This window comes from Euprymna scolopes, chromosome 24 (assembly GCF_053919585.1).
Source record: "Euprymna scolopes isolate OS-2025 chromosome 24, ASM5391958v1, whole genome shotgun sequence".
Lineage (NCBI taxonomy): Eukaryota > Metazoa > Mollusca > Cephalopoda > Sepiida > Sepiolidae > Euprymna > Euprymna scolopes.
This window is the reverse complement of record NC_136505.1, coordinates 152798-180356: the sequence shown is the minus strand read 5'-3', so window position 1 is coordinate 180356 and position 27559 is coordinate 152798. Positions and strand designations below refer to the sequence as shown.

The window sequence follows — 27559 nt, the reverse complement described above, 5'->3', positions numbered from 1 at the left end:
AATGCTTCTGTTCTTTAATTAATGTGAATAGTTCCGACCGCGTGAAACCCTCGTAGCTGTCTGTACTCATCTTGTTGAACATTCTGACACCAGTTGTTATATAATAACACGAGCGTATGGAAGCAAGGAGAACAAACGGAGTAATTCAGTTCAAACCTTCATTGAGGGTCAAGGTGAATTGGTACACACGGTCAGCTAGGCGTTAGGAAGGCCGGAATAGGGGTCCAGGTGTTATGGTAGGTTGGAGTCCTGGCCTGATCGGGATCTGATGGGTACAGGGGCTTAGATGCTGGTACGGTCTAGTGATGACGACCCGGACTGGAATAGGAGGGGTATCGCCACCGCTGTTACCACTAAGGAGTCACTGGGACGAGTTGGGGTTTGCTGGTGGTATTCCTCAAGGGAAAAGACAGTGATAGGTGACTAGGCACTTTTGAATCAATTGCTGTCGCCGAGAGGGGATCTGCCGCTCCTGCTGCTGGAAAGAGTTGAGGGGAACGGCTGTGGCTGCTGCTGCTGCAAAGAGTTGAGGGGATCAGCTGTGGCTGCTGCTGCTGCTGCTGGAAAGAGCTGAGGGGAACGGCTGTGGCTGCTGCTGCTGGAAAGAGCTGAAGAGGACTGGCGTGGCTGCTGCCGTTACTGGAAAAAGCTGAAGAGAACTGGCATGGCTGCTGCTGCTGCTGATACCGTCAGCGAGGCGATCCGCTCTGGTTGGCAGTCTGCCGGTAACTGACTTTTTTCTCTGATGGTTGGCTTCTTTATACAGCGAACGCGGACGTAGTAGGGGACATAGCGGCTCCGAGGCAAAAATGGCCGTCGTATTTTTTATTTGTGTTAGTTTTCCGTAATTAACCACACATCAGGGATTCGCTTATTTGGAGGTATATTCAGTTGTATATCAAAGCTGTAAACATTGCGAATCAGCTTATGTCGGAATTACGTCGCGACCGTGCTCCGTGACCTAACTATTTATGTTTGAAGTGCATGTGAGAGGGGTTGTCAGGTGTATTATTAATATTTCTACTCCTAATTTAGTTGATGCCGTTAATGTGTTTCCCACCCGGATGATTTGCGGGTTATGTTGTTGATGTGGGTGTGGGAGGGGATGTGTTTTGACACCCCGATGTGTGTTTAATACGGCTCTGAACATTTTGCCGACAAACATCTGTCTCTGCGCCGCCATTGTTATTCCATAGTTCCTCCTCGTCCCGTGCTTCGTTTATGTAATTGTGTGGGAATCTTGCGATACAACACTATTTAGCGCAAAATAATTTGTTTGGCAATAGTGAGTGCCCATCCTCAAATAATTCTTTGGAATTTGTAACGCTAAACTTGGATTCTACCGGATTTGGAGAATATTTTGCCATTCAATTTCCACTCTTGCCATAAAATTTTATTTATTATCTTATGCAAAAATATATTTAAGTATAATGCGAATGTTTTATCCAACATTTTGATGCCAACCTCGAGTCGCCTATTCTTCTGTATCACCTATAAAAATATCCTACTTTAAAATATTGATGTTTTGGATTAAAAAAAAAAAAATTAAACATTTTAGATCTTACACTGCGGATTACTGCTGCCTTCGAATCGCCTATTCTTCCGAATCAGAACGTACGTATAAAACCAGGCACGTTCAATTGTTTGTGATAAACTTCAATCGGAAGTGATTTCTCTAGGGCAGAATAGTCAGCAGAAATCGAAAGTAAAAAAAAAAAAAAAAGAAGGACGTAGGATAATCAAAAAGAATATTTAAAAATATAGAATAAAAATAAAAATGATTTGATCTTTACATTTGAAATCATTCGACACTAGCATTCTGCTTGTTTATCAAATCGTCAATTTTCTGCAGAGCTGCTTTTCACTCACCTTTTATGTTTTAAATCTTATAGTCATCTTATTATTTCTTTTTAAAAAAGCCATTCGTAAGAATACTGGTTAAACGTAAGTATAATGTCACTTTAATTTATTTAATGTTATCATTTAATGTATTCTAATTTATTCACTAACCGCCCGAGAACAAAATGCTTAAAAGAAGCTAAAGATTAATTTAAATGTAAAACAGGTGTATGTTTCATATTCCGGTTCGGCGAAATATTTGGAGCGTCCTTAGATTTATCGAAAAAAGAAAGCGGTCGATGGGCGATACTCCAAAGCGAGCAGGCAGCAGTTTGGGTTGCAAAAAAGAAAGGTGCTAGTGCAGAGAGTGATCCGCGCTATTTTTTAAATCGTATTTCCAAGTTTAATTAAAGTTTTGGTATTTTTTTAGTTTACCGACCCCTCGGCATTTACCTTTAATTTGTCGACTTTTGTAGGTTTTCGAGTACGTTGAGAACGAATATCGCATTCATTTTTTGCGCAAACAGCTAGTTATTGATATTTGAAGACATTCAGTATCCAACGTTATAACTATCGTTTCCACTGGCGGCCATTTTGTTTTCGATTTTCCAATTTAGGAAAAAAAAAAACGCCAAAAAAAGAACCAAACGGAGCTAGAAAGGCCAAAATATGGTCCCCAATACATTTTTCGGTTACTTTTCGGCTTCAAACACCACCCTCACCCCTCTGGATATTTTCCCGCTTCTCGACAGTGTTAATGACGCGAAAGGAACATTCCTGGAGCAAACCAGGATGGAATGCTGGAAGATAATATTATGTATTAACCATTTTCTTAGCCACCTGTGGGATCACAAAACAGTGATGGAGAATTTACAAATTTCTAGCCGTTCATCATTTTCTGGCCGGAGCCAACAAGCATCTTCTATGATAAATCCATTGACCGTCAGAGCAATACCAAGGGCGAGTGAGCTGGTGTCCACCCAAACTGTAAACTCGCTCCCGTCGATGCACTAGCTCCCTCGAACAGGGTCGTCCTCAGTCACTCTGGCCACAGCTTCCACCAGTATGCTTTGCAGGGCGGATCGCGCACCTCATCGTCCCATCCCGTTGATATTGAAATTGCACATCACTTTATGGCCACCAGGAGCCACCCACACACAGGGAAGTGGCCCACCAGTTTTCCACAAACAGAAAAAACACTCCAATGCGTGATGTTGGATGGAACTTCCTAGATGTCATCACCTCTTCCCCAGCGGTGTCCATCTGCGCTGCTGCTCACATGCAAGCCAAGAACTTTCGCTCCATCTTGCAGGTGCTCTGGCTCCTTACATGACAGCCCGAAGCTCTTAAAGTGTTCTTTCTTTTTGGGAATCTTCACAGAATTTCAAACAGAAGTTTTTATTTAATCCTCAAGGTAGAATGCTCTCATTTTGTCAGTAATGTATTGCAAATTTCTTAAGAGTTTTATCCAATCATGGCTGACAAAACTAGAGCATGCAACCCACATGGATAAACCTAAGGGCTCCATTCAAAATTTTGTGCAGATTCCAGATTTCAATAGATACCCCTGAATAAGTTATATTGGTCAAAACATTATAAAAGATAACCCTTATGATAAGAACAGTGATCAGAATGATCCAAATAGTATAAATAGTAGAGGAATGAATGAAGAAAATAATTAAAATAATAAGTTAAAAATCAAATAAATTGTTAACATTAATAAATAAATCTAAAAAATTATGATTTCCCTTTCCATAAATTTAGTATATTTCTTTTATGTGACTTTTCCTGGCCACCGGCAATCAGATGTGACATTTCCTGGTCACCAGCACCAGATGTGAACCCTTAGTGATCCCTAAATGGGGATCCCTTGTCATATATGTGTCATGCTCGTTCTTCACTGAGAATTCTTCGCAGGATCTCTTGGTGCAGCAGGATTCGTTGATCGATTTAGTCAGAGTCGATTTCACCTTCGGGTTGATATGCCGCTGTCACCTTGGAAGTGAATAGATTTTCATGCACACAAAGGAAAGCTACTTAGATATATCTATTCTACTTGGTTAATTCAAGTTAAATATACAAAATATGATATAAACTTATATACAATTGTTCAGTGGTTGATTTTTGACAAAACACTATTGAGTCCAAATTAGATTTAATTACTCTCAGTTTTTTTATGGTGAGGTCGGGAAGAGAGAGGTGGCAACGACTCTTTGATTATGATTAGATTCACTCAAAATTCAGCTCCAACTCTCTCCAACTGACGATTTTGGCGCAGGGACCTGCTTATGTATGGAGGTATTGGGGTAGGTTCGGTTGCTTCCTAGACCAATCGCCAGTAAGTATGTCATCCCAGGGGAATTCCCGATTCCCTGCATGCACCTGCAAATCTGCGAACGTTCTCAGTTGTGTTTCTCATGATCAGAAGAGGTTAACCCCATGACCCCTCATCTAGCATTGTGCTCAGAGGCCAGATGTCGCTGAGTTGGGGCTTGCTCGCATTGGAAACAAAATTATATTTCGTTATGTTTCTCATCAATTGTTACTTTCACCAAACAATCATATTCATATCTCGGTTTCATAAAAAATTTGTAACTTAACTCTTCCTTTCAGCAGGATAGGCTGCCACTGCCTGGGCATAGGGTAATACTTAACAAATAACACAAGCATAGCTGCCCGGCATTCTCCAGTGTTTGGGGAGTCTCTACCTCCCCCAAATGAGGAGCCCTACCACTCCTTGGGATGGTCGCATCACATTCCCCCTCCCCCATGCTCATTGTTTCTGTGGAATGAATGAGTCTAAGTCATCCGCATACACTGTCCCCATTCCGTCAACCCCTCACCGCAATCAATACCAGCTGGTTTTATTTGCTGTTTTCCTTTTCATTTATTGGTGCACCTGTTAGAAAAGAGAAACATATATATAGTCCGAACTCGAGTTCAACAACAACCACCCACAGATGATGGTTCTCTATACCAGCTCATCATGCTGTTAAAAAAATTCAAAATTTCAAGAAAGTCTAAAATTGGCAAAGTCCCATTACTTTTGTGTTCACCAAAATTATAGCAGTTATACAGTCCTTTTCTCTTTTTTTTCAAACAATGATACAGTTTTTCTTTAAGAAATCATGAGAGTTACTCATTTTCTTTTCAATAACAAGGTAATTATCACACAGATTACTCAGAATTTTTTTCACAAATTAAGTCACCGTTTTTTTTTTTAATCATCCACCATGAGGGTACACATTTTTTCAACTGGAATTAGAAAAGTCACTCGAATGTTCTTTTTTTCACAGAACTATTCACAAAAATTATAAAAGTCAAATGTTCTTTTTTTCATGCATTATGAAAGGTCTCTTTTTTTTCAACAAGTTACAATAGTTGCTCAAAAGAATCTTTTGATCAAAATAAAAGTTACTCATTTTTTTTCAATCAAAATTCATAAATGTTACTCATTTTTTTTTCAATCACAAAGTTTATAAAAGTCACATGAGTTGGTAGTCTACTGCATGTATTCTGGGTAACTAGTACCCACTTTTTATTGAACTGGCCTACTTCCTCTCACCTTAACTGCCATAATCGGAATCTTCCTTGGTAGTTCATGGGTCAGTGCCCTGCAAGAATTCCAAGAAAACAGAAAAGAAGAGAAAAGAGAAAAGAAACAAAGTTGCTCTCAATGAATTCGCATCTCATTCTCTCAAGAGGTTTCGACACTCATGCTACCTTCCCCTGGTTGCTTGTCAGGAACTGAGTTTTCTTCAGGTGGGGTCATCTGGGCTGCAGGTGGGTTTGGACATAAGTTATCTCTGTCATCAGTGCAGACAGCCTCGAGGTGCTTCTCACTGTCTTTCAACCTCATTCATCCTCTTACACACCACGTCACTGCTGTCAGTAATATACTCATCATTATTAGTGTACTTATTACCACCTCCCCCACCACTGTCAATTCACAGAGGTTAGTTCCTGATTCTTTGATCTCCAGACCTTCCAATGGGTCTGTAATTCTCTCAAATCTATCCCATCCATGACTCCATCAATCTAAGGTGTTCTTCGGTAATCACTCCGAATAGCACTTCTGGGATTGTAGCTCTCATAGATATCGCAGCTCCCTACTCTTGTTGCACAGTATACTAGTGTCTAATAGTCACAATTTAACCTTTTAGAGTTTTAATATTCAGATATACTATTTTAACTCCTTATTATCTCTTATATTAATTATAGCAACCATGACTGACGACCATCAATCTCCCCGACTGCCCTCCAGGTGGAGCGTTTATCAATGCCTTTTTCACCTAACAACAAGCAGAGCAAATGTGGTGTTCAGGGCTACAGGAAGTTCAACAATTCGCGAATATGCCGAAGCCTGGGTCCACTTTGCATCACACAACATCCCCTCATACTGGCTCACCTGCTCTGCTGCTAGACCCTCCTCTCTTGGTCCCAGCAGGTACATTAGCTTGATCATGCCCATCTCCAGAATGATGCGAGGGAAACCTTCCTATCAGTGCATAATTACCCTTTCTATTTCGGTTTTATTAGTTACTTTTTTCTATAGTCTATTAAAACAGACGATCCATTTTCAATACAATTAATCTGTGTCCTTATGACCGATTAATGAGAATACAGGAAGCTAGACACGCCCCCCCCTAATTCATCAAATTTCTTTCGATATTCCTAAACACATCAATACGCTTTAAGCACTCCCTGCCTGTTAGTGGAAAGACATGGGGCCAAATATGCTCTCCCACGCTCCCCCAGGTGACATGCCCAAACAGGCCCTGTCCAACCATACCTCCCAGCAACGCAAAAATCGGCAAACAGCATACACCACTTAATTAAAATCTTGAAGTTCAATTTAAATGCTCCAAAATTCATTATTATTTAATTCTCAAATTCCGATTTCAAATATCTGAAAATTTATGTTAATTTAATTCTTTAATTGCTATACCAAATGCTCAAAAGATCCTTGCTTAACTTGATTAATGATTCACTTTTCCCCAATTTCTCTGCTAATACTTAAGCCCTCCAGAATTCCTTTCAATTAAAAGTCAAATATTAAAAATTGCGTAATTCGCTATGCCTCGCAAAGGAAATTCTGTTCTAGATGTGAATGTTACACCCAATGAGATACTCACATCGAAAAGTCCATCTAAAAAAAAATGAAATCGCTTTTCAACGTTAAAATGAGTGAATAAAAAAGATTTTCTTCTCACGCTCAAGTCATTAGTCTCATAGAGGATTCCATTCACACTTACAATTCTCTGTTCATTATCACTAGCTTATTTTTTCAGCTTGCTTCCGATGAATTCAACTTCTCGTCCACTGAATTAGAAATCCTTCCAGATTGAGGAAAAAAAAATTTTTTCTCAAAAATCAATTTAATTTTCATAAAATAATACTCTTATTTATTCTGGATTAAATTCAACTAACATCTGTTCTCATTCATGAAGGAGAAATCCTTCTAAACTGAGGAAATTATTTTTTCCTAAAAAAAAAATCAATTCAATTTTCAAAATTACTCTTCATATGGCCTAGTTAAAAAAAAACTTTACATTAAGGAATTTGTCTGCCCAACTCCCCCTCAAAAATTATTTTAACCATTCGGGAAGCTTGTACCATTAAAATTTCATTCAACATTTCCAACACTTTTTTTTTAAACTAAAGTCACTACAGTTTTATATGGAATCCTAGTTCACAATCACCAGTGTTAGTTCATTCTAGGTAGAACTTAACAAAATAGACGCTTTAAAATGAGTGAAGGGCCTTTCATCACTTACTCTCGATTTAATTCACAATCACACGTGTTAATTCATTCTAAATAGAATTTCCATTTACTCGAACGATTAGACTTTCCAAGTTATAATATTTCCCCAGAATCAATGATTTACTTTGCTCACATCATCCTCTCAGTCCATCGATTATCAATTAGAAAAAATCTACGGGCTCGACGATTTATATCACTCATGTCATATGCCTCTTTTCACCATTGGCCCTCAGTGATACTGGTCACTTCCTAAGGTAGACGATCTCTCTCTTTCAAGGCTTGCCATCTGAGGGATCATGGGGCAGCATATCATCCCATTTTCTCTTGATGCTTAACCAGCATTTTGCCATGTGATCGTCACGACCACATCCTATGGCCCTCCCCCATTTTCCAGGCATTCTCTCACAATTTCCACCTGGCTTTGAACGCAGATCATTCGGGATTTTCCTGACCATCCTTGATCTGGTCTTTTCGGTCCATTGGCGATTCTTATGACGTCATTCAGAGTCAAGCCAATTTCTTGGACCACCGGAAATTTTATCAAACTGTTCTTGGTGACCTCTGTTCTTGCGTCTTTGTCAACCAATATCCCAGAAAGCGCTGCTAAATCCAGACACTTCGTTATTAATTTAGCCATTCCCTCTGCAATCTCGTCGCCACCACCCGTCACTCATAACTGAACACATTATCCATTAGACTAAAATTGCAACAACATTACGACATTGCAAATTTATGTTTTTAAAATAAAATTAGAAATGAAAAGCATGTACACATGCATAGATTGTAATTGTTAAGAAAGTGTAGAAGCAAAATTTTATCGGGCACTCTCTTCAAATTAAATAGTATTTGTACCTCAAAGAATTGAAGATTTTGTCTAATTTTTACATATTACACCTTTGGATCCTCGTTCTTTCAGTTAATAGCATATTCATCACGGGTTGTTTTGTATTTTTTTACTTTTAGCTAGACATACAAACATACACAAACGACTCTCCTTTATATAATAGACTAGCCTCAGTGCCCAGATGTTTGGAGGTGTGTGATGAACAAAAAAAATTGTTTTAGTAGGTAGGCAGGCAGGCTCGAACCCATGATGCAAAAGCGGGAAAGAAAGTGGAGGTGTGTGTAAGGGTGTTGATTGAGCAAAAAAAAGGAAAATTGTGAGTGTAAAAAATAAAAAATAAGAGTAGTAAGCAGGCTGGAACCTATAATGCGCCAGAGGAAAAAGGTGAAAAAAAAAACTGTTTTACCGATGTGACTACTGTGGTTGTGACGTCATGGGCAGTAAAAATAATGCCTTTTAAGCAACGTTGTGAATACGAGGGTTGAATGACTTAAAAAAATGTCAGTGAAAAAACTGACCCTCCCTGTACAAAAGTGCTCAGTTGAAGGAATTAATGTTTTTGGCCAAGTTTTCGATATTTGTGGTCCAAAGGGTCAAGCTTCAAAATAATACCTATCTTGTGAAAATCTGTCGCCTCTGTCAAAAGTTTGCGAGACATACAAGCATACATATATACATACACACATTAAAACAGACAGGTGAGATTTTCGTATAATAGATTATAAATTTGTGTCTTTTCGAAAATAAATAATATTTGATATATATATATATATATATATATACGATCAATTGTATATACACAATGTGTTTGTGTTAATATAATTTTTCTCTTATTAATTATTGACGCTTTATCTTAGAACATGAATTTTATTTGGTCTAAATGTATATTGAGATTTAATAGTATAAAAACCATGGATTTATGTTGATGTAATGTCTCTTTTATTTGGCATTAAGACTTTATTTATCTTGGAACATATATTTTATTAAATCTACTAAAATATAGATTGTCATTAAATGGTATAAAAACAATGTACTTGTGTTAATATACTCCTTATTATTTAATGTTAGCAATGGTTTTTATCATGGAATGTCTGTACATTCATTAGCTTCTACATTAATGGAGTAGGTTATATTTAGACTCGTGCAAACATCACATCTGCTCCATTTTTTTGTACCTCGATTGTTTCCCTCATCTTCCAAACAGCTGCTTGCATACCTTAAAGGGTTTTTTTATGTGGCATTTTGTCTTTGCTTTCTCTCACTTGGATGCCTGATTCTTTGCAGAAATGCTTAAACTCTGAGGATATGAACTAATGACCATTATCTTACATGATGCTCACTGAATTGCCATCTGTATAGAAACACATTTGGATTGTTGATATGATTGTTATCAGCCCTGGTGGATTTGGTAACAAATACTTCAGGCCATCTTGATCTTACATCAATTAATGTGATTATATAATCCTTACTAGAAAAAGGCTCGCAGATGTCTATGTGTAGTATTTCCCAGGGACCTTTCATTTCTGCCACATGTACCAAACGGTGGTTTCTCTTCAGGTCTAATGTAGTGCATGGGACACATTGACTTATAAGAGCCTGTACGTCTTTTTCTATATTGGGTCACCATACCTTAGTTCTGAGTCTGCCTTTTGTTTTCATTATCCCCAGATGTATCTCATGAACCAATTTCAGGATTTGTTTCTGTATATTTTGGGGTATGATCATTTGCATTTGGCTTATGCCACATTTTGTTGTTGGTCCATTCTTCACATGTTTAAAGGATTCTGTTAGCTTATTGGTTCAGTCGTTTTGTTGTATTGCCTTTTTCACTTATGTGACAATTGATCCCACTGAGATTATTATTTCCAATTTTGGAATGGTGTTAGCTACAACCATGTTGATAAATCTTTTCACAATCTCTTCTTCGTTTTAATACACCAAAGATTTTTGAGAGAGTATCTCCAATTGGTTATCTCTAATGTGTTTTATTCTATGATCATATTATTGGAGATGTAAAATCCATTGCAAAGTTGACATAGAGGGGTAACCTTTAAAATTAAAGATAGTTGTTAATGCATAATGGTTGGTTATTATAAGAAAGTCCTTTTCATGAAGTAAAGGTGGAATTTTTTGCAAGCCAATGTAATTTCTAGAGTTTCTTTTTCTAATTAACAGTACTGGCTTTGCCTTTAATTAGGGTCCTGAGTGCATAGATGATGGGAATAAGTATCCCTTGTTTGTTTTCCTCCTAATCCCACGAGACTGGCATCTACTATGACAGATATTTGCAGGTTTGGATCAAAGTGCATGAGCTGTTTGCTCTGATTAACTGCATTCTTCAGCATGAGAAAACAAAATTCTTTTTCCTCTTTCACTGCCATTCTATATTTGCTCACATAACCTTTTTTAATGGTTCACTGAGTGTTGCCAGTTATCGAATAAGTTTTACTAAGTAATTTATTACACCTAAGAAACTATGTATATCTTAAACATTTTCATGGTTTTTGACATTTTTGATTGCTTTTATTTCCGAATCAGTCAGTCTGATCTCTGTATTGGACATTATAAATCCATGTGTAATCAGAGTTTTTGTTTCTGTCTGTTTCGATTTACTCAAAACCGCACACACCTTGTCTTCTAACGTATCGTTCTCTTCTTCCTCTTCTACTTCCTGCTCTTTATCTTCTTTTTTCTTCTCAGTCGTCAGAAGCGTCGTCTTTGTCTTGACTACGTTTTTCCTTCTTGCTTCTTGCTCACAGTCACCCGTTTTTATGCTAAGCTGAACTCTCGTGTGTGCGAGAGAACATGAGATTTTGCGTGATTACTTGGCAATATTAACCGGCCGCCGCCATCTTGCCATTTTTCTTTGGACGTGCCCGCTTTGCAGAGTGCACACCTCGAGCGTTTGTCAGGTAAGCCCGTCTGTTCGCAATTTATTACACACTCCCCCCTGATCTCATTATCACAGAAAGAGCAGGGAGGCGGTGGCCTTTTTCTTCGAGTACTTCTTCGGAGAGGGGGATTCGGGGCTTCATCATCGTCTGCGCTGTCTTCCGTGACACGAAGGTCGGCGAACCTAAAGCTGAGCATCGCAGTATCACTGTCCGGGTCTTTATCATCAGCAGGAGGGTCAGTACTTTGAAGGCTACCACTCTCAGTGTCGCTGTGCGTTGACGCCGTCATGAACCAGAATGATGGGTCGCTGGTCACCCATTCAATTTCACTATCTTCGTCAAGCGGCAGCTGCGTTTGGAATACTGATCTTAAGTCTTTAATATGACGAGGTACTCCATCAACTCGCACCGCCTGCGGGCTGATCACTTCAGTGACATGACCGGTTCCGTAGCGAGTCGTGCACTGGCCTCGGGGTTTTTTAACCCAGACGACATCTCCTTCTTTTATGTTCTTTTGTGGTGGCTCCGGTTCGGGTAGTGAGCTGCTCTCCAAACCTCTCACCCTGACACGGTATGTATGTAGCACGTTGGCTGGCGCGGTGGAGGGTGAAACATCGTCCTTAGGGGTGACGTTGTACCAATAGACTGCTTCAGGCAGCGTACACCCCTTCCGCGCTGCGATTGTCTTAACAGTTCTGTGATTGCGCTCAATAATCCCGTTTCCACTGGGAACATGGGCACACCAAAAACGCAGATGGACACCCTAGCCATCTGCAAACTGTATAAACGGCTCACTAACAAAAGAAAAGTGGGGTCATTGTCGGTGAGTATCTCAGAAGGAGGGCCACGCTCGAGGAACACACCTTCCAACTCATGGATAATGGCAGCCGCGTCCTGCCGGTGAAGGGGCCGCCACAATGAAAACCTAGATGGTCCACAATCGATAAGCGTAAAAAAATGCCTCCCGTTGTAGTGCGTTATGTCCATCGCAATCCTATCCCAATTACGCTTCACACTGAGTATTCCCTTCTTCCACCGGACAGGTGCTGGGTCGATCGATCGGCAGGTGTTGCAGCTTCCCACAACAGATTTCACAACCCTCCGAGACACAGAGGGGTCAACCAATCTGGCGAAGTAAAGCGTTCGGTTTACACCGGGGTGCCCGCTTTGGCAATGGACATCATTAATATGCTCCAGGCTGAGTCTATGTCCCACTGCAGCGCAATTTACAGGTGCTGACTCGTTCACTTCTTTTGGCAGGTCTAGCCAACGGCGTGGCACTCTGGTCAGACGATCCGCCTGATTCAAACAGGACTGCACCAGTGTCACATCTATGACCAAGTCGTATTCCTTAATGGTTTCGGTTAGGGTAGCAAGCCGCCTCCGGATCAACATTTCGGCCGACGCCTTCGTTGTCAGACGTGCTTTTCCGTTCAAGGCATTGGTCATCCACTGTCTCCCCCGGCCGAAGATGGCGTTCGGAAAACTGCCTCCAGGCGACAAAAGGGTCTGTACCAAATGCCCCGTATAGCGCTTGTGAAATCTTCTCCATGGTCGGATCCTCAACTAGCTGCTGGTACACGGCATAAGCCTCTTTAGTGAGTCTCAATGGGATAACCATAGCTGGGTCTTTAATCTTGCACAACCGGCAAACGCGCTCAGCCTTTTCCAGCCATTCGACCACCGAGGGACCAGTGGGGGAGCCATCGAATTCCGGAATTAATCTGATGTCAAATTTCTCCATACCAAAGCCGAAATAGCTTGTAATCAGAGTTTTTGTTTCTGTCTGTTTCGATTTACTCAAAACCGCACACACCTCGTCTTCTAATGTATCATTTTCTTCTTCCTCTTCTACTTCTTGCTCTTTTTCTTCTTTTTTCTTCTCAGTCGTCAGAAGCGTCGTCTTTGTCTTGGCTACGTTTTTTCCTTCTCGCTTCTTGCTCACAGTCACCCATTTTTATGCTAAGCTGAACTCTCGTGTGTGCGAGAGAACACGAGATTTTGCGTGATTACTTGGCAATATTAACCGGCCGCCGCCATCTTGCCATTTTTCTTTGGACGTGCCCGCTTTGCAGAGTGCACACCTCGAGCGTTTGTCAGGTAAGCCCGTCTGTTCGCAATTTATTACACACTCCCCCCTGATCTCATTATCACAGAAAGAGCAGGGAGACGGTGGCCTTTTTCTTCGAGTACTTCTTCGGAGAGGGGGATTCGGGGCTTCATCATCGTCTGCGCTGTCTTCCGTGACACGAAGGTCGGCGAAACTAAAGCTGAGCATCGCAGTATCACTGTCCGGGTCTTTATCATCAGCAGGAGGGTCAGTACTTTGAAGGCTACCACTCTCAGTGTCGCTGTGCGTTGACGCCGTCATGAACCAGAATGATGGGTCGCTGGTCACGGATTCAATTTCACTATCTTCATCAAGCGGCAGCTGCGTTTGGAATACTGATCTTAAGTCTTTAATATGACGAGGTACTCCATCAACTCGCACCGCCTGCGGGCTGATCACTTCAGTGACATGACCGGTTCTGTAGCGAGTCGTGCACTGGCCTCGGGGTTTTTTAATCCAGACGACATCTCCTTTTATGTTCTTTTTTGGTGGCTCCGGTTCGGGTAGTGAGCTGCTCTCCAAACCTCTCACCCTGACACGGTATGTATGTAGCGCGTTGGCTGGCGCGATGGAGGGTGAAACATCGTCCTTAGGGGTGACGTTGTACCAATAGACTGCTTCAGGTAGCGTACACCCCTTCCGCGCTGCGATTGTCTTAACAGTTCTGTGATTGCGCTCAATAATCCCGTTTCCACTGGGAACATGGGCACACCGAAAACGCAGATGGACACCCCAGCCATCTGCAAACTGTTTAAACGGCTCACTAACAAAAGCGGGGCCATTGTCGGTGAGTATCTCAGAAGGAGGGCCACGCTCGAGGAACACACCTTCCAACTCATGGATAATGGCAGCCGCGTCCTGCCGGTGAAGGGGCCGCCACAATGAAAACCTAGATGGTCCACAGTCGATAAGCGTCAAAAAATGCCTCCCGTTGTAGTGCGTTATGTCCATCGCAATCCTATCCCAATTACGCTTCACACTGAGTATTCCCTTCTTCCACCGGACAGGTGCTGGGTCGATCGATCGGCAGGTGTTGCAGCTTCCCACAACAGATTTCACAACCCTCCGAGACACAGAGGGGTCAACCAATCTGGCGAAGTAAAGCGTTCGGTTTACACCGGGGTGCCCGCTTTGGCAATGGACATCATTAATATGCTCCGGGCTGAGTCTATGTCCCACTGCAGCGCAATTTACAGGTGCTGACTCGTTCACTTCTTTTGGCAGTGGCACTCTTGTCAGACGATCCGCCTGATTCAAACAGGACTGCACCAGTGTCACATCTATGACCAAGTCGTATTCCTTAGTGGTTTCGGTTAGGGTAGCAAGCCGCCTCCGGATCAACATTTCGGCCGATGCCTTCGTTGTCAGACGTGCTTTTCCGTTCAAGGCATTGGTCATTCACTGTCTCCCCCGGCCGAAGTCGGCGTTTGGAAAACTGCCTCCAGGCGACAAAAGGGTCGGTATCAAATGCCCCGTATAGCGCTTGTGAAATCTTCTCCATGGTCGGATCCTCCCCTAGCTGCTGGTACACGGCATAAGCCCCTTTAGTGAGTCTCAATGGGATAACCATAGCTGGGTCTTTAATCTTGCACAACCGGCAAACGCACTCAGCCTTTTCCAGCCATTCGACCACCGAGGGACCAGTGGGGGAGCCATCGAATTCCGGAATTAATCTGATGTCAAATTTCTCCATACCAAAGCCGAAATAGCTTGTAATCAGAGTTTTTGTTTTTGTCTGTTTCGATTTACTCAAAACCTCACACACCTCGTCTTCTAATGTATCATTCTCTTCTTCCTCTTCTACTTCTTGCTCTTTTTCTTCTTTTTTCTTCTCAGTCATCAGAAGCATCGTCTTTGTCTTGACTACGTTTTTCCTTCTCGCTTCTTGCTCACAGTCACCCGTTTTTATGCTAAGCTGAACTCTCGTGTGTGCGAGAGAACACAAGATTTTGCGTGATTACTTGGCAATATTAACCGGCCGCCGCCATCTTGCCATTTTTCTTTGGACGTGCCCGCTTAGCAGAGTGCACACCTCGAGCGTTTGTCAGGTAAGCCCGTCTGTTCGCAATTTATTACACACCATGGAATTCAATTTCTTTACTATGGAATATGCTTTTGTGTTGTGCAATTGTGAGGTTTTTATCTTCAAAGGTGCCTAATACAATAGTCCGGGTTCTATTGTCTCTTGTGTCTTTGACCCAAATTAGAATGCCCTTTGTTCCATTTCAACAGTTAAGGATTTTCTCATCGATTTGAAGAAGCAATTTTTTGGCTGCAGATGTAATACCCATAACCAGTACTTTATATTTGTAAATTCTAGAGTTGCATGAAAAGGTAGTGATGTCTCTAGATTCAGGATTCAGTTTTGTTTGGTGATAATAAGAGTTTATTTTTATTTTTGAGGAAACGTTTTCATTGCTAATTTTACTCAGTAACTGTTCAAGTGTTGGTATTTGATAGTGAGTGCGTTTCATTGCTTTTTATGCCATGCGTAAGTTTACACATGTTCTAATTTCTCTTTTTGGTTTCAATACTACTACTAATGCCAAAACCCATGTAGAGGGTCCTTCCACTCTTTCAGTGATATAATTTTCTAGTATGTCCTTGATTTTTCCTTCTACTGCTTATTGGATATGATTGGATATGAAATGATGTCAATTTTAGCGATTGTGTGATAAGTATAACACTATTTTAAGTTGGAAATTTTTCATTCTTTCTAATCCTTCCAATGAGGGTAGGTGTCGATCTAAAATTTATTTTGTTGATTTCAGGATACTCTTTGTTGTAATAGATTTCACCTGTTGGGCTGTAATAAACCCTAATTCAATACTAGTCTGCTTACTTAATATGTTACTACCTTGATATATTTTTGTAACATATAGTTTATGAGCTCTTCTGGGACTATTCATCAGTATTGCAGAAAATTTTCCTCTTAGTGGTATTGGAATATTCCCATAGACCTTTAATCTACAATTTGCTTCTTTTAATATTAAGTTTGGTCATATTTTATGGATTTCTTTAAACGTTTTGCCGTTGATAAGGTTGATGTCTACTCCAGAATCTGTTAATATTCTGAATGATATGCCGTCAATATTGACCTTTTTGCTATCTGTATGAATGATTAGATTTCACCAGAAAAAACAAATGCCTTGCTATCTGAATTATTCGAATTCATAAATACTGATTGGACATAATTGTGACTGTTTGAGATCTTTGTTTTCCCTTTACCATTGTTCCTTTTTCAAGTTTTTTCAAGTTTTTTAAGTGATTTATTACTCCACAGTAGTTACATTTTCCCAAATGCTAGGCATTTTGTTTGACTGTGTACGTTTGTCGCAGCCATTGCACCTACAGCTTTTGGGTTATTCCAGCCCAATTCATCCAGCCGCGACACACACCCTCTTGGATTTTTTTCATATTTACACGATACAAACTTTGGGTAAAAACTAACAGAAATCTGCAATTTCAGTCCAGTTGGATTTGAGGAACATATTTTTTTTCACTGTCGGTTTCGGCCTGGAAATCAAAATTTGCTATGTCATGACGTAGAATTTTTGACCCCCGGCGTTTTACAAAATTTGCATTTTTGTTGCAAATAATAAAGATTTGGAGCTAAAAATTCACACAGGAAATTTTTTGAGGACAAGGAATCCAAAAATCATAGTTAGAATGATGGCAAATGAGAGGAAGTACCTTATTTTTACCATTTTAGGTTATGCCGCAGCATTTTTTTAGAGCTTGTTTGGGACGATATTTTGTTGAGAAAAAAACATAACTGTGGTGCTTTGCCAGACTTCTCCTTTGGATTTTTAAAGTGACTTTTGGTTGGAAATTACAAAAATTAAATAAAACCTTTCAGCATATTTGACATTTCCAGACACTAAAGCCTCAACATTGGCAGTTTTATAAAAATTTAAGGATTCTTTGGTGAATTTGGCAACAATCTAATCTTAAGCCATGATTAATATCTAGAGCTGAAAATGTGCTTGGATCGACCCATTAGAGCCCATTTTCATGATAGAATGTCAAATTACATCATATAAAAGGATATGCACCCCTACTTCACAGTCAAAATGGACAAAAAGTAGTCGAAAATAAAGGATTTTTGACACATATATGGACATATGGACAGCAATTTTAATTATGTACAAGTTTTGGACAGTTGAGTTTATCAAAAAAAATAACATTTCGCCATTATCTTTTGATTTGCAGATAGAAACAGCTTAAAATTTAGAGGAAAGATGTAAGGTAACATTCAGATATGAATGAAGTGGTCACATTTTCATTTGAAGCATAACATTCTGCTCATTATCATGCTGAGGCAAGATCTAACCCTCTCTTTCCGTCTCTTTTATGTTTAGATCTAATCGAAAATGTGCAGTAGAATAGTACTGATCATGATAACAGTATTCTTTCATTTGTATGTGTGAATGAATTGTGACTAGGGGTAGTGTAGAGTCAACTCAGTTGACCAAAAAGTAAGTGGAAATAAGATATTGTGTTTTTTATTTATACCTTCAGGCACATACCATACAATCGTGCCATGCAGTTCATAATTTTTGGACAGTTGGATCATGGTTTCTTGTATTATGGGATTTCAATCAATGCATTGAGGCTGTTCAGAATCATGCCCACCTGAGTAATCAAGTTTGAGTGTCAATTAGAGCAAATACCTCTATCATATGATACCCGAATAATGTTGTATGCTGCTTTTTTTTAATGTTGATTTAAATGTTCTTTTTCCTGTTCATTTTAACACAAAAGACACTACATTGACTTCAGTTCTGATTGTTTCATGTTGATTCAAATGGATATACTTTTTCTTGATCAGTTTCACTCAAATGACATTACATTGACTTCAATTGTGAAGTAGAGAATTCATGCTATGATTTCTTGCTTTTATGTTCTGTTTTTGGTGATACATTTTCAACACAGTGTGTTCAGAGTTATTACCTGAGTATGATGTTAAATACTGTCAAAGACAAACAGGGAAGTCAACATTTGTGGCTCTCAAAAACATGATATATATTTGTAAAGGGTAATCTTCAGCAGAAGAAACCCTTTCACATGAAACCCTTTTTGATAAATGGGTGTGTCTTTTTGGCTAGTTATGAGGTCATTTCATCGCTGCTATGATTCATTTTCTTCTCCTTCAGGCTATTTACTCGTTGCATTGATCTAATAATGCATTCTTTGGTGTGAAGTTCTAAGTTTGCCAATAATCTAAGTTTATTCTTTCCTGTCACTTTTTATGGTTTCTTACTAAATTATTGTTTAGCCCACTAACCTCAAGGCATAATAATGGTTAAAATAGAATTTCTTATACCCCAGCATTGCAGTTCTGTAGCACCTTGAAATACATGCAGTTGAATTTCACACTTTAGAAATTACCATAATAAATCTTTTTTCAATATCAAATTTGAATAGTCAGAAACTAAGATAAATATTACTTTTTGCAAATTTCATTTTTTTGATTACATTGCCTTTGTTTATGATCACGAATGTGCTACTGTTACAAAATCATTTGTGTATTATACTGTCTATAAATCTCTAAATGTTGCAGTTGGGTATTACATATTCTGCTCATTGTGAATTATTATTATTATTTTTATTATCAGATTGTAATAATTATTTCACAGCTTTCTTCCAGAGCAGTAAATTAAGAATATCTTCTGAAACAAGGAAAAGAGAGGGAGGAGATACACCATCCATGATAAGTGCTCCTCAATGTTCTTTTGGATTACTAATGATAGTGCATGCCACCGCAATCTGAAGCCATCTTCAACACCAATAACTGCATTAGAGCATGATGTACGAACTTTACTCAAATTAAGAGCTCCTGTCACACTCACTGACGAAACTGTTACTAACATTTGCAGGTATCACGAACTTCATTTGGGGCATTACTTTGAGAAAAAATATACAAAGTGCTGCAACATCTTTTTGAAGCACAAAAAGAAGGTAGAGAGTGATCGTGCTATCGAGTTAGACATGGCTGAGATGCTAAAGCAGAAGGGCTACCATGTTCCTGGCTGGAAGCTTTGCCGTCACTGTGAAGCAGCTGCCAAGAAGTTAGAAGATCCAAGTGAAACAGAAGAAAGTGACAGTCAAGACCTTGAAAATGAGTCACAAATTGAGCAAGAGAGAGAGAGAGAGAAACTGAATAACAGTCTAATGATGTTTGATATATCCCCTATAAAGACCGGTAGAATGCAGAATCGCACAAAAATCAATAGTCAGAGAGAAATTAGAAAGAAGCTATGAAATGCAAGTAGAGGTAGCTGCTAAAGTCCTTAACATCTCTAGCCCTGAATTAGGAAGCCCTATTAGCAGCCAAACAAGTCAAACGGATTTAGTGGCAAAGGCAAAGGATCATGATTGATTGTTGGATGCAATGAAAGCCAAACTGTAGAATAAAGAAATAAAAACCAGTGAGAAGATCCAGTTGATGACTTTAGCTCCGGAAAGTTGGTCTCGAAAAGAAGTGTCTGAATATTTCAATATCTCTGAATATATAGTACACGAAGCACTGCAACTGAAAAATGATCAAAGTATTCTTTCATTGCCACAGAAGAAGGGGAGTGGTCTCTCAAAAGAGATTATCAATTCTGTCTTGGCTTTCTATGAGGACAATGAATTTTCATGGTTAATGCCTAAAGGGAAAGATTTTGTGAGCGATGGTAACAAAGTTCATGTCCAGAAATGGCTGCTATTATGTAATCTTAAGGAGCTTTATGTAGCTTACAAAGAAAGGTATCCTGAACACAAAATAGGTCTTTCAAAGTTCTGTGAGCTCCGTCCAAAATGGTGTGTCACCGTCTTGACATCAGGTTCTCATTCAGTTTGTGTTTGCACCCAACATCAAAACAGCAAATTGCTTGTTGACTGCTTTGTTTCAGCTGTCAAGACTCAGCTCAGAAAGAAAGCTGAAGAATCCAGAGATGAGTGTTGCTAATGTACCAACTGAAAGTCACAATTTTAATATCACTTACAAAGATTTGATGGCCTTGGTAGTTTGCAAGACCCATAGTCTTGAATGTATGGTCTACTGTTGTCCTAAATGCCCAGGCTTCCCTGCTCTAGAGAAGTATGTAAGAGATAAATTTACTGAATTGGAAATTGACGGTGAGATGTCATATAGTCAGTGGGAGAGTGTGGATAGGACAATGCTATGGACACAGATGGCTGATGTAGATGACTTGATAGATGTTGGTATACAGTGTTGATAATCTAACAACCCATACCTTCACAGCAAAGAGCCAAGCTCAGTATCTAAAAAAACAATGAGAAGAAATAACTAAGACCGAATGTATCATTCTCCTGGACTTTGTGGAAAATTATCACTACGTGGTGCAAGATGAGATCCAGGGATATCACTGGAACAAAGACCAGTGTACCATGCATCCAGTGGTAATTTATTACAAAGATAACAATGGGAAACTTCGACAGATCTCATTATGCATCATTTCAGATAACCTTGAGCATGACATCTGTTTTGTGCATGAACTGCAAAGAATCGTGATGTTGTACATCAAAAAGAAATTTCCCTGGATCAAGAGCGTAGAGTACTTCAGCGCTGGCAGCGCTGGCCAATATAAAAACTTCAAAACATTTCTTAACCTTTGATTTTGGAATTGATGCAACTTCGGCATTTTTTGCAACTAGCCATGGCAAATCACCCTGTAATTGAATTGGTAGGCTGTCAAGTGCAAAGTTCTCCGTGCCAGCTTGCAAAAGCCAATAAAAGACCAAATACTCACCTTTCATGCTGTTGCAGACTTTTGCAGATGATCGATCACTGGTATCATGTTTCTAAAGATCAACAAAGAAGACATGGTTTCAGTTCGAGAGAAACTTCAAATGAGATATAAACTGGGAGATACTGTGCCTGGTACAAGGAGCTGTCACTATCTCAAACCAACTTCTCAGTTTACTATTCAGGGCAAGCAATTAAGTGCTGACACAACGATCTTTATCGACCATTCTTTCCTGGACATGCCTGTGCCATTAGATGAAACTCTGGCGTTGCTCAAATGCAATGACTACATTACTTGCATATTTGGTGGATATTGGTGGTTAGCATTGATTGAGTGTCAACAGGGAAGAGAAAGATCTTACTTGCAACTTCCTGCATCCACATGGACCATCACATCAATTCCACTGGCGAACTAATAGGGATCGAGGCTATATTCCACTGAGCAAGGTCGTTATTGGAGTGCAGACCCCAAGTATTTCAGTGAATGGTAGAGCATATTTCATCACTGAGGAAGTGAAAAATAAGACTCAGAACTATTTTGACAAATCAAGTCGATAGTTGGAGTTATAACAAATGTCTGTTTTATATTTGTTTGACATATTTTCTTACGATAAACTAGATTATGCATCAGAGTCTTTTATTTTCGACTACTTTTTGCTCATTTTGACTGTGAATTAGGGGTTCATATCCTTTTACATGATGTAATTTGACATTCTATCATGAAAATGGGTTCTAATGGGTCGAGCCAAGCACTTTTCCAGCTCTAGATATTGATCATAAGTTAAGATTAGATTGTTGCGAAATTCACCAAAATTTTTTAAAATTCTTATAAAACTGCCAATGTTGAGGCTTTAGTGTCTGGAAATGTCAAATATGCTGAAAGGTTTTATTTAATTTTTGTAATTTCCAACCAAAAGTCACTTTAAAATCCAAAGGAGAAGTCTGGCAAAGCATCACAGTTATGTTTTTTTCAACAAAATATTATCCGAAACAAGCTCTAAAAAAATGCTGCGGCATAACCTAAAATGGTAAAAATAAGGTACTTCCTCTCATTTGCCATCTTTCTAACTATGATTTTTAGAATCATTGTCCTCAAAACCTAGCCTGTGTGAATTTTTAGCTCCAAAGCATTTTTTGCAACAAAAATGCAAATTTTGTAAAACGCTGGGGGTCAAAAATTCTATGTCATGACATAGCAAATTTTGATTTCCAGGCCAAAACCGACTGTGAAAAAAAAATGTTCCTCAAATCCAACTGGACTGAAATTGCAGATTTCTGTTAATTTTTACCCAAAGTTTGTCTCGTGTAAATATGAAAGAAATCCAAGAGGGGCTGTATCGAGGCTGGATGAATTGGGTCGGAATAGCCCATTTGGCAACTATTTTGAATGGATTATCTTGATTGTTTGCTATATACATTGTGATATCATTGTTGTTGTTGCTTGTAATTGGTTGTAATTTTGTGGATCTGAGTTTGTATATACAGTACTAAATCAACATATTTGTGCATATACATATTTGTGTTGTTGATGTATTTGTGTCACTGAAGAGTTCTATGTATATGTATACTGTTGCATCCTGTGTTTGAATGTACATACTAGGCACTTCTAAATGTTTATTGTTTCTTATCATAAACGGACCATATGTATTGTGTAACAGACTGTTGTCCTTGTTCCTTAATTGTCTATTTTACGGCCATTGATTCATCTAGGTTTTGGTGCATGGCAGAATATATAACACATGACAACATACCTGTTTCTGCTGTTGGCCGCCTCTATCTTTTGGCCTTGCCTGGGAGATTTGTCAATCATCTTTGGATGATCTGGAACCTGTTCTGACAGACATTTCAAACGGACCCAAGATGAATGATTGTTTTTATATATTCTTTATTAACTCCTAGGCATTTTGTCACAGCAGAACTGGAGTCAACAACGATCTTTGGATTAAGTTTTCTTTATCTCTATTTTGAGACTGTCACTCCTTTATGGAGAGACTTATTTAACCCATCCTGTCTCTTTGGCGTCTCAAAAAACAATTCATTGATGCTTTCACAAACCAGAACATGTGCATCCAACATGTCACTTCCAGTCACCTGTTAGAATACTTTCTGGTGCAATTTGACCAGGTCACAGTTTGACATGTTTTCACCTGTCAAAACGTGACTTCAAATTTCTGTTGTCCACTTATCACTAGATAGATAGATAGATAGCCACATAGACAGATATATAGATGGATAATGATAAACAAATACATAGATACACAGATAATTAGATAAACAGATAGTTTACTGCTTCTGCTCGACCAGTCTCTAACAAGAGCCCTCTTTTATTCTGTTTTATTTGCATAGTTTGTGTTTCACTGGATTCAAATATGAATATTCTTTGAAGTGCTCCTTCTACTGTTAAATCAGTTTTAATCAAATGGATATGGCATAATTTGCTGGATGAGCATTTTTCTAATAATTTGTCCACTATAGCCTTGTCCATGTTGTATTCAACAAAGTTGCATTTTGCTCCTTGTGTAATATGCATCGGTAGTTCTGTTATCTAATGCAAGCACTGTTTATTCACTTATTAATTGTGTTTCCACTATTTTCTAAGCGTCATTGTTTTTAAACCAACCTATCAAAAGTCCAATCATTACCTTCTGATTACTAGGTAAAACTTCATACCAAGAGCACACCTGTTCATTACTCTTGTTTTACATTTGGTTTACTGACATAGAAATTGAGATAGTATAAACCCATGTATGTGCGTTAATATAATCTCTTTTCTTTAGCATTAGCATTTTCTTCATCTTGTAATATGAATTGTATTTGGTTTTCTAAAAATAGATTGAGATTAAATAGTATAAAAACCATGTATTTGTGTTAATATTATTTATTTTATTTATACATTTAGAGAATTGTAAAAAGAAATGATTTTTATATTTGACAAAATTAAATTGTTTAAAATATTTTTTAAAATGTATGTGCAACTTATGTATGACTTTTGAATCTAATTATTATAGTCTTCCAAAAAAATTATAAAGATACATTATATAAAGATTTATAAATATAGTTTCTAATATAACAAGAAAGATGTACCTTTGTTTTGTTGAGATTCTATAATGCTATTCAGACTGATTTTTTAGATTACGGTAAAGTTCAGTATTTGCAACCAAAGTAATTAAGATAATGTATTAAGCAAACTGTAAACATTAGAAGCTAGTATAAAATTTGATAATTTTTCATAAATATATTTATTAATTATAAAATTTTCAATAATCACAAATAAAATCGTTAAAGCAACTCGTATGATGAAGAACTGTAATAAGGTAAACATTTTGTGAATTTTGAAAATCAAAATTAAGGATAAATGGCTTCAAAATTGTTCAAACATTTCATTTCATAGAAAAAGAAATTTACAAAGCAAAAGTAGTTTCTATATAATAAAGACAGTATAGTCTAATATTAGGATGGATTAACATTTTGTTTTTCATTGAATAATTATGACTATTTTATTTGTGTTAGTGAAAGATATTGAGATTACAAAGTATAAGATCATGTATTTGTGTTAATATAGTGTCTTTTTTATTATGCATAAACACTTCTTTGTCTTTGAACGGAATTTTTGTTTACTGAAATAAAAATTGAGCTTAATCCAATGTATTTGTGTTGATATAATTTTTTTACTTACAGATGTAGAAAATGAATATATTCCAATTGAAAAAAAGAATAAATTCGTCAAGATATTTGCTGTCATGGAAAGCCAAATAAAAAGGAAACCACATTCTTGCCAAATTTGTGGATCTGCTTTTGCAGTACATGGCAATTTAAAAAAGCATCTACTCGTACACACAGGAGAGAAACCATATTCCTGTAAAGTCTGTGGATCTTCTTTTTCCAGAAATTCAACTTTGAAAGAACATGTGAGAATACACACCGGAGAAAAGCCATATTCTTGTACAGTTTGTAGATCTGCATTTGCATTGAATTCTACTTTGAAAAATCACATGACAACACACACAGGGGAAAAACCATATTCTTGTGAAATTTGTGAAACTTCTTTTTCATCTCTTTCTGGCTTGAAAGATCACATAAGGGTACATACAGGAGAGAAACCACATTCTTGCCTGGTTTGTGGATCTGCATTTTCACGTAAACAACACCTTAAAAACCACATGCGAATGCATACAGGGGAAAAACCTTATATGTGTAAAGTCTGTGGATCTTCATTTTCGTTGAGTTCAAGCTTTAAAAATCACATGCTTACACATACAGGAGCGCATCCATATTATTGTATGGTGTGTAAGTCTCCATTCCCAGATAAATCACGTCTGAAATCCCATATGCGAACACATTCAGGAGAGAAACCATTTTCTTGTCAGATTTGTGGAACAGCATTTGCAGAAAATTCTAGCTTGACAAAGCACATGCGCAGTCACACTGGCGAAAAACCATATTCTTGTAGCATTTGTGGATCAGCGTTTGCAGATGGTTCAACTTTGACAACTCATGTGAGAATACATACAGGGGAGAAACCATATTCTTGTAAAATTTGTGGGTCTGCATTTGCTGAGAATTCCAGTTTTAAAACACACTTGCGTGTCCATACTGGAGAAAAGCCGTATTCTTGTCAGATTTGTGGATCCTCATTTTCACAGAGTTCCATACTAAAGGGTCACATGAGGAAACACACTGGTGAGAAACCATATTCTTGTGAAATCTGCAAGACTTCATTTGCACAAACGTCTACATTAAGATCACACATGCGTGTACACACTGGCGAAAAACCATATGCTTGTACAGTTTGTGGATCAAGGTTTACACAGAAATCTTATATTAAAATACACATGCGAACTCACACAGGAGAGAAACCATATTCTTGTACAGTTTGCACATCTTCATTTTCAATGAAGAGTCTTTTGCAAAAACACATGCGAATACATACAGGAGAGAAACCATATTCCTGTAATGTTTGTAATAATGCATTTTCTGTAAAAGATGCATTGAATAAACACATGAGAAGACACACAGGTGAGAGACCATATTCTTGTAAAGTTTGTGGGTCTGCATTCGCACAGAATTCAACTTTAAGAACACACATGAAAAGGCACAAATTATGAAAATAATTCTTATGAAACTTGGTAATAATTGCTGATTATAAATAATAGTTTTGCTATAAAAGATGATAATAATTAATAATGGACAGTTCTGTTACTTTTTTAAATTTTTGCTTACCTACTAACGTATCATTTTAAATATATATTCTATTCTCTGAAAACACTTGCAAGTGTTTAACCATTTACTTAAAAATATATATCTGCTGTTTAAACATTTATTTTTATAATCCATTAAAAATGCATGCACAAGAGAAACTATTTCCTGTAAACTTTGTATGTTTCCCTTTTCTCATAATGCTAATTTGGTAACTCACATGCATATTTTCTCCAAAGATAAACTGAATACCTACTAGACACTATCTTCAGGTATCTTCAGACTCTCTGTACAGGAGCTTGTCAAAAGCTCTGAAATAAGGATACTTATCAGAAGTAAACCCTAACCAAATATTCATAAATATAGTATGCTGTCTCCTCAAGCCATCTAGCATATTTCTCATGTTAGGAATAAAGGCACCCCATTATTAACAGAAGGCATTTCTAATACCAAATATGAAATTATGTATAATGAAAAATTAATCAGTAAAAAATTATTAAAATGAAATATACCTACTGGCAGATTAGCATGCAGGGTAAAAAGGGCTATGGGCCATTCAATCCGTTTTGCACTAAATGGGAAAAGGTAAGTAATGGTGTTCCAAATGGGTACTTATGAGAATACCAGGCACTGTATGTAAAATGATCTTGACATCTCCCTGCAAGGACTGAAGTACCCAATGTAGCTTCGTCTGTCCAGAATATACATAACTAGAAACTGCTAGTGATTGTAATATTCCCTTCACACTTCCTCCTTTAGTGGAAGCTGGTTAATTCCACATGGGGTGAATGCCATGTGCAGATTTTGTACTTATTAATGATCAATTTTCCATTATTTTTTAAAATATTTCCTAAATCAATATAATAATAAATTAAGACTTTCACATTACTTTTCACACTAAAAATGAATATCTGTACTCTATCATTTATACAATTACTTTTCATATGATGTTAGAAATGACAATAGAGTGTTAGCAACAAATTAATGGGACCAAAGAGAACATTGATAATACTATTATGCAAGAATGTCAAATACTACACTCCTATGCAACTGAGAAAATCTAATCAGTATCTTCTCCAAATATATGAATTGAAAAAGTACTAGAATAGGAAGCTGTGGATTAGGTGCTGAAGGATTTTCACATGTTGCTGAAAGG

The 27559-nt window shown here is 38.1% G+C and overlaps 1 protein-coding gene across 1 annotated transcript; it reads left to right on the top strand.

Annotated features, from left to right (window-relative positions):
* Positions 1-1864: 1864 nt before the first annotated feature.
* LOC145246551 (uncharacterized) lies at positions 1865-26564 on the top strand. The gene is made up of 2 exons (XM_080108149.1): positions 1865-1944; positions 24886-26564. Exon 2 carries the CDS (start codon positions 24948-24950, stop codon positions 26310-26312), a length of 1365 nt encoding a protein of 454 aa, XP_079964275.1. The 5' UTR covers positions 1865-1944; positions 24886-24947; the 3' UTR covers positions 26313-26564.
* The last annotated feature ends 995 nt before the right edge of the window (positions 26565-27559 follow it).

Bases quoted from the DNA above. Each gene is read 5' to 3' on its own strand.
- LOC145246551 (XM_080108149.1), top strand. From the start codon at position 24,948: ATGGAAAGCCAAATAAAAAGGAAACCACATTCTTGCCAAATTTGTGGA.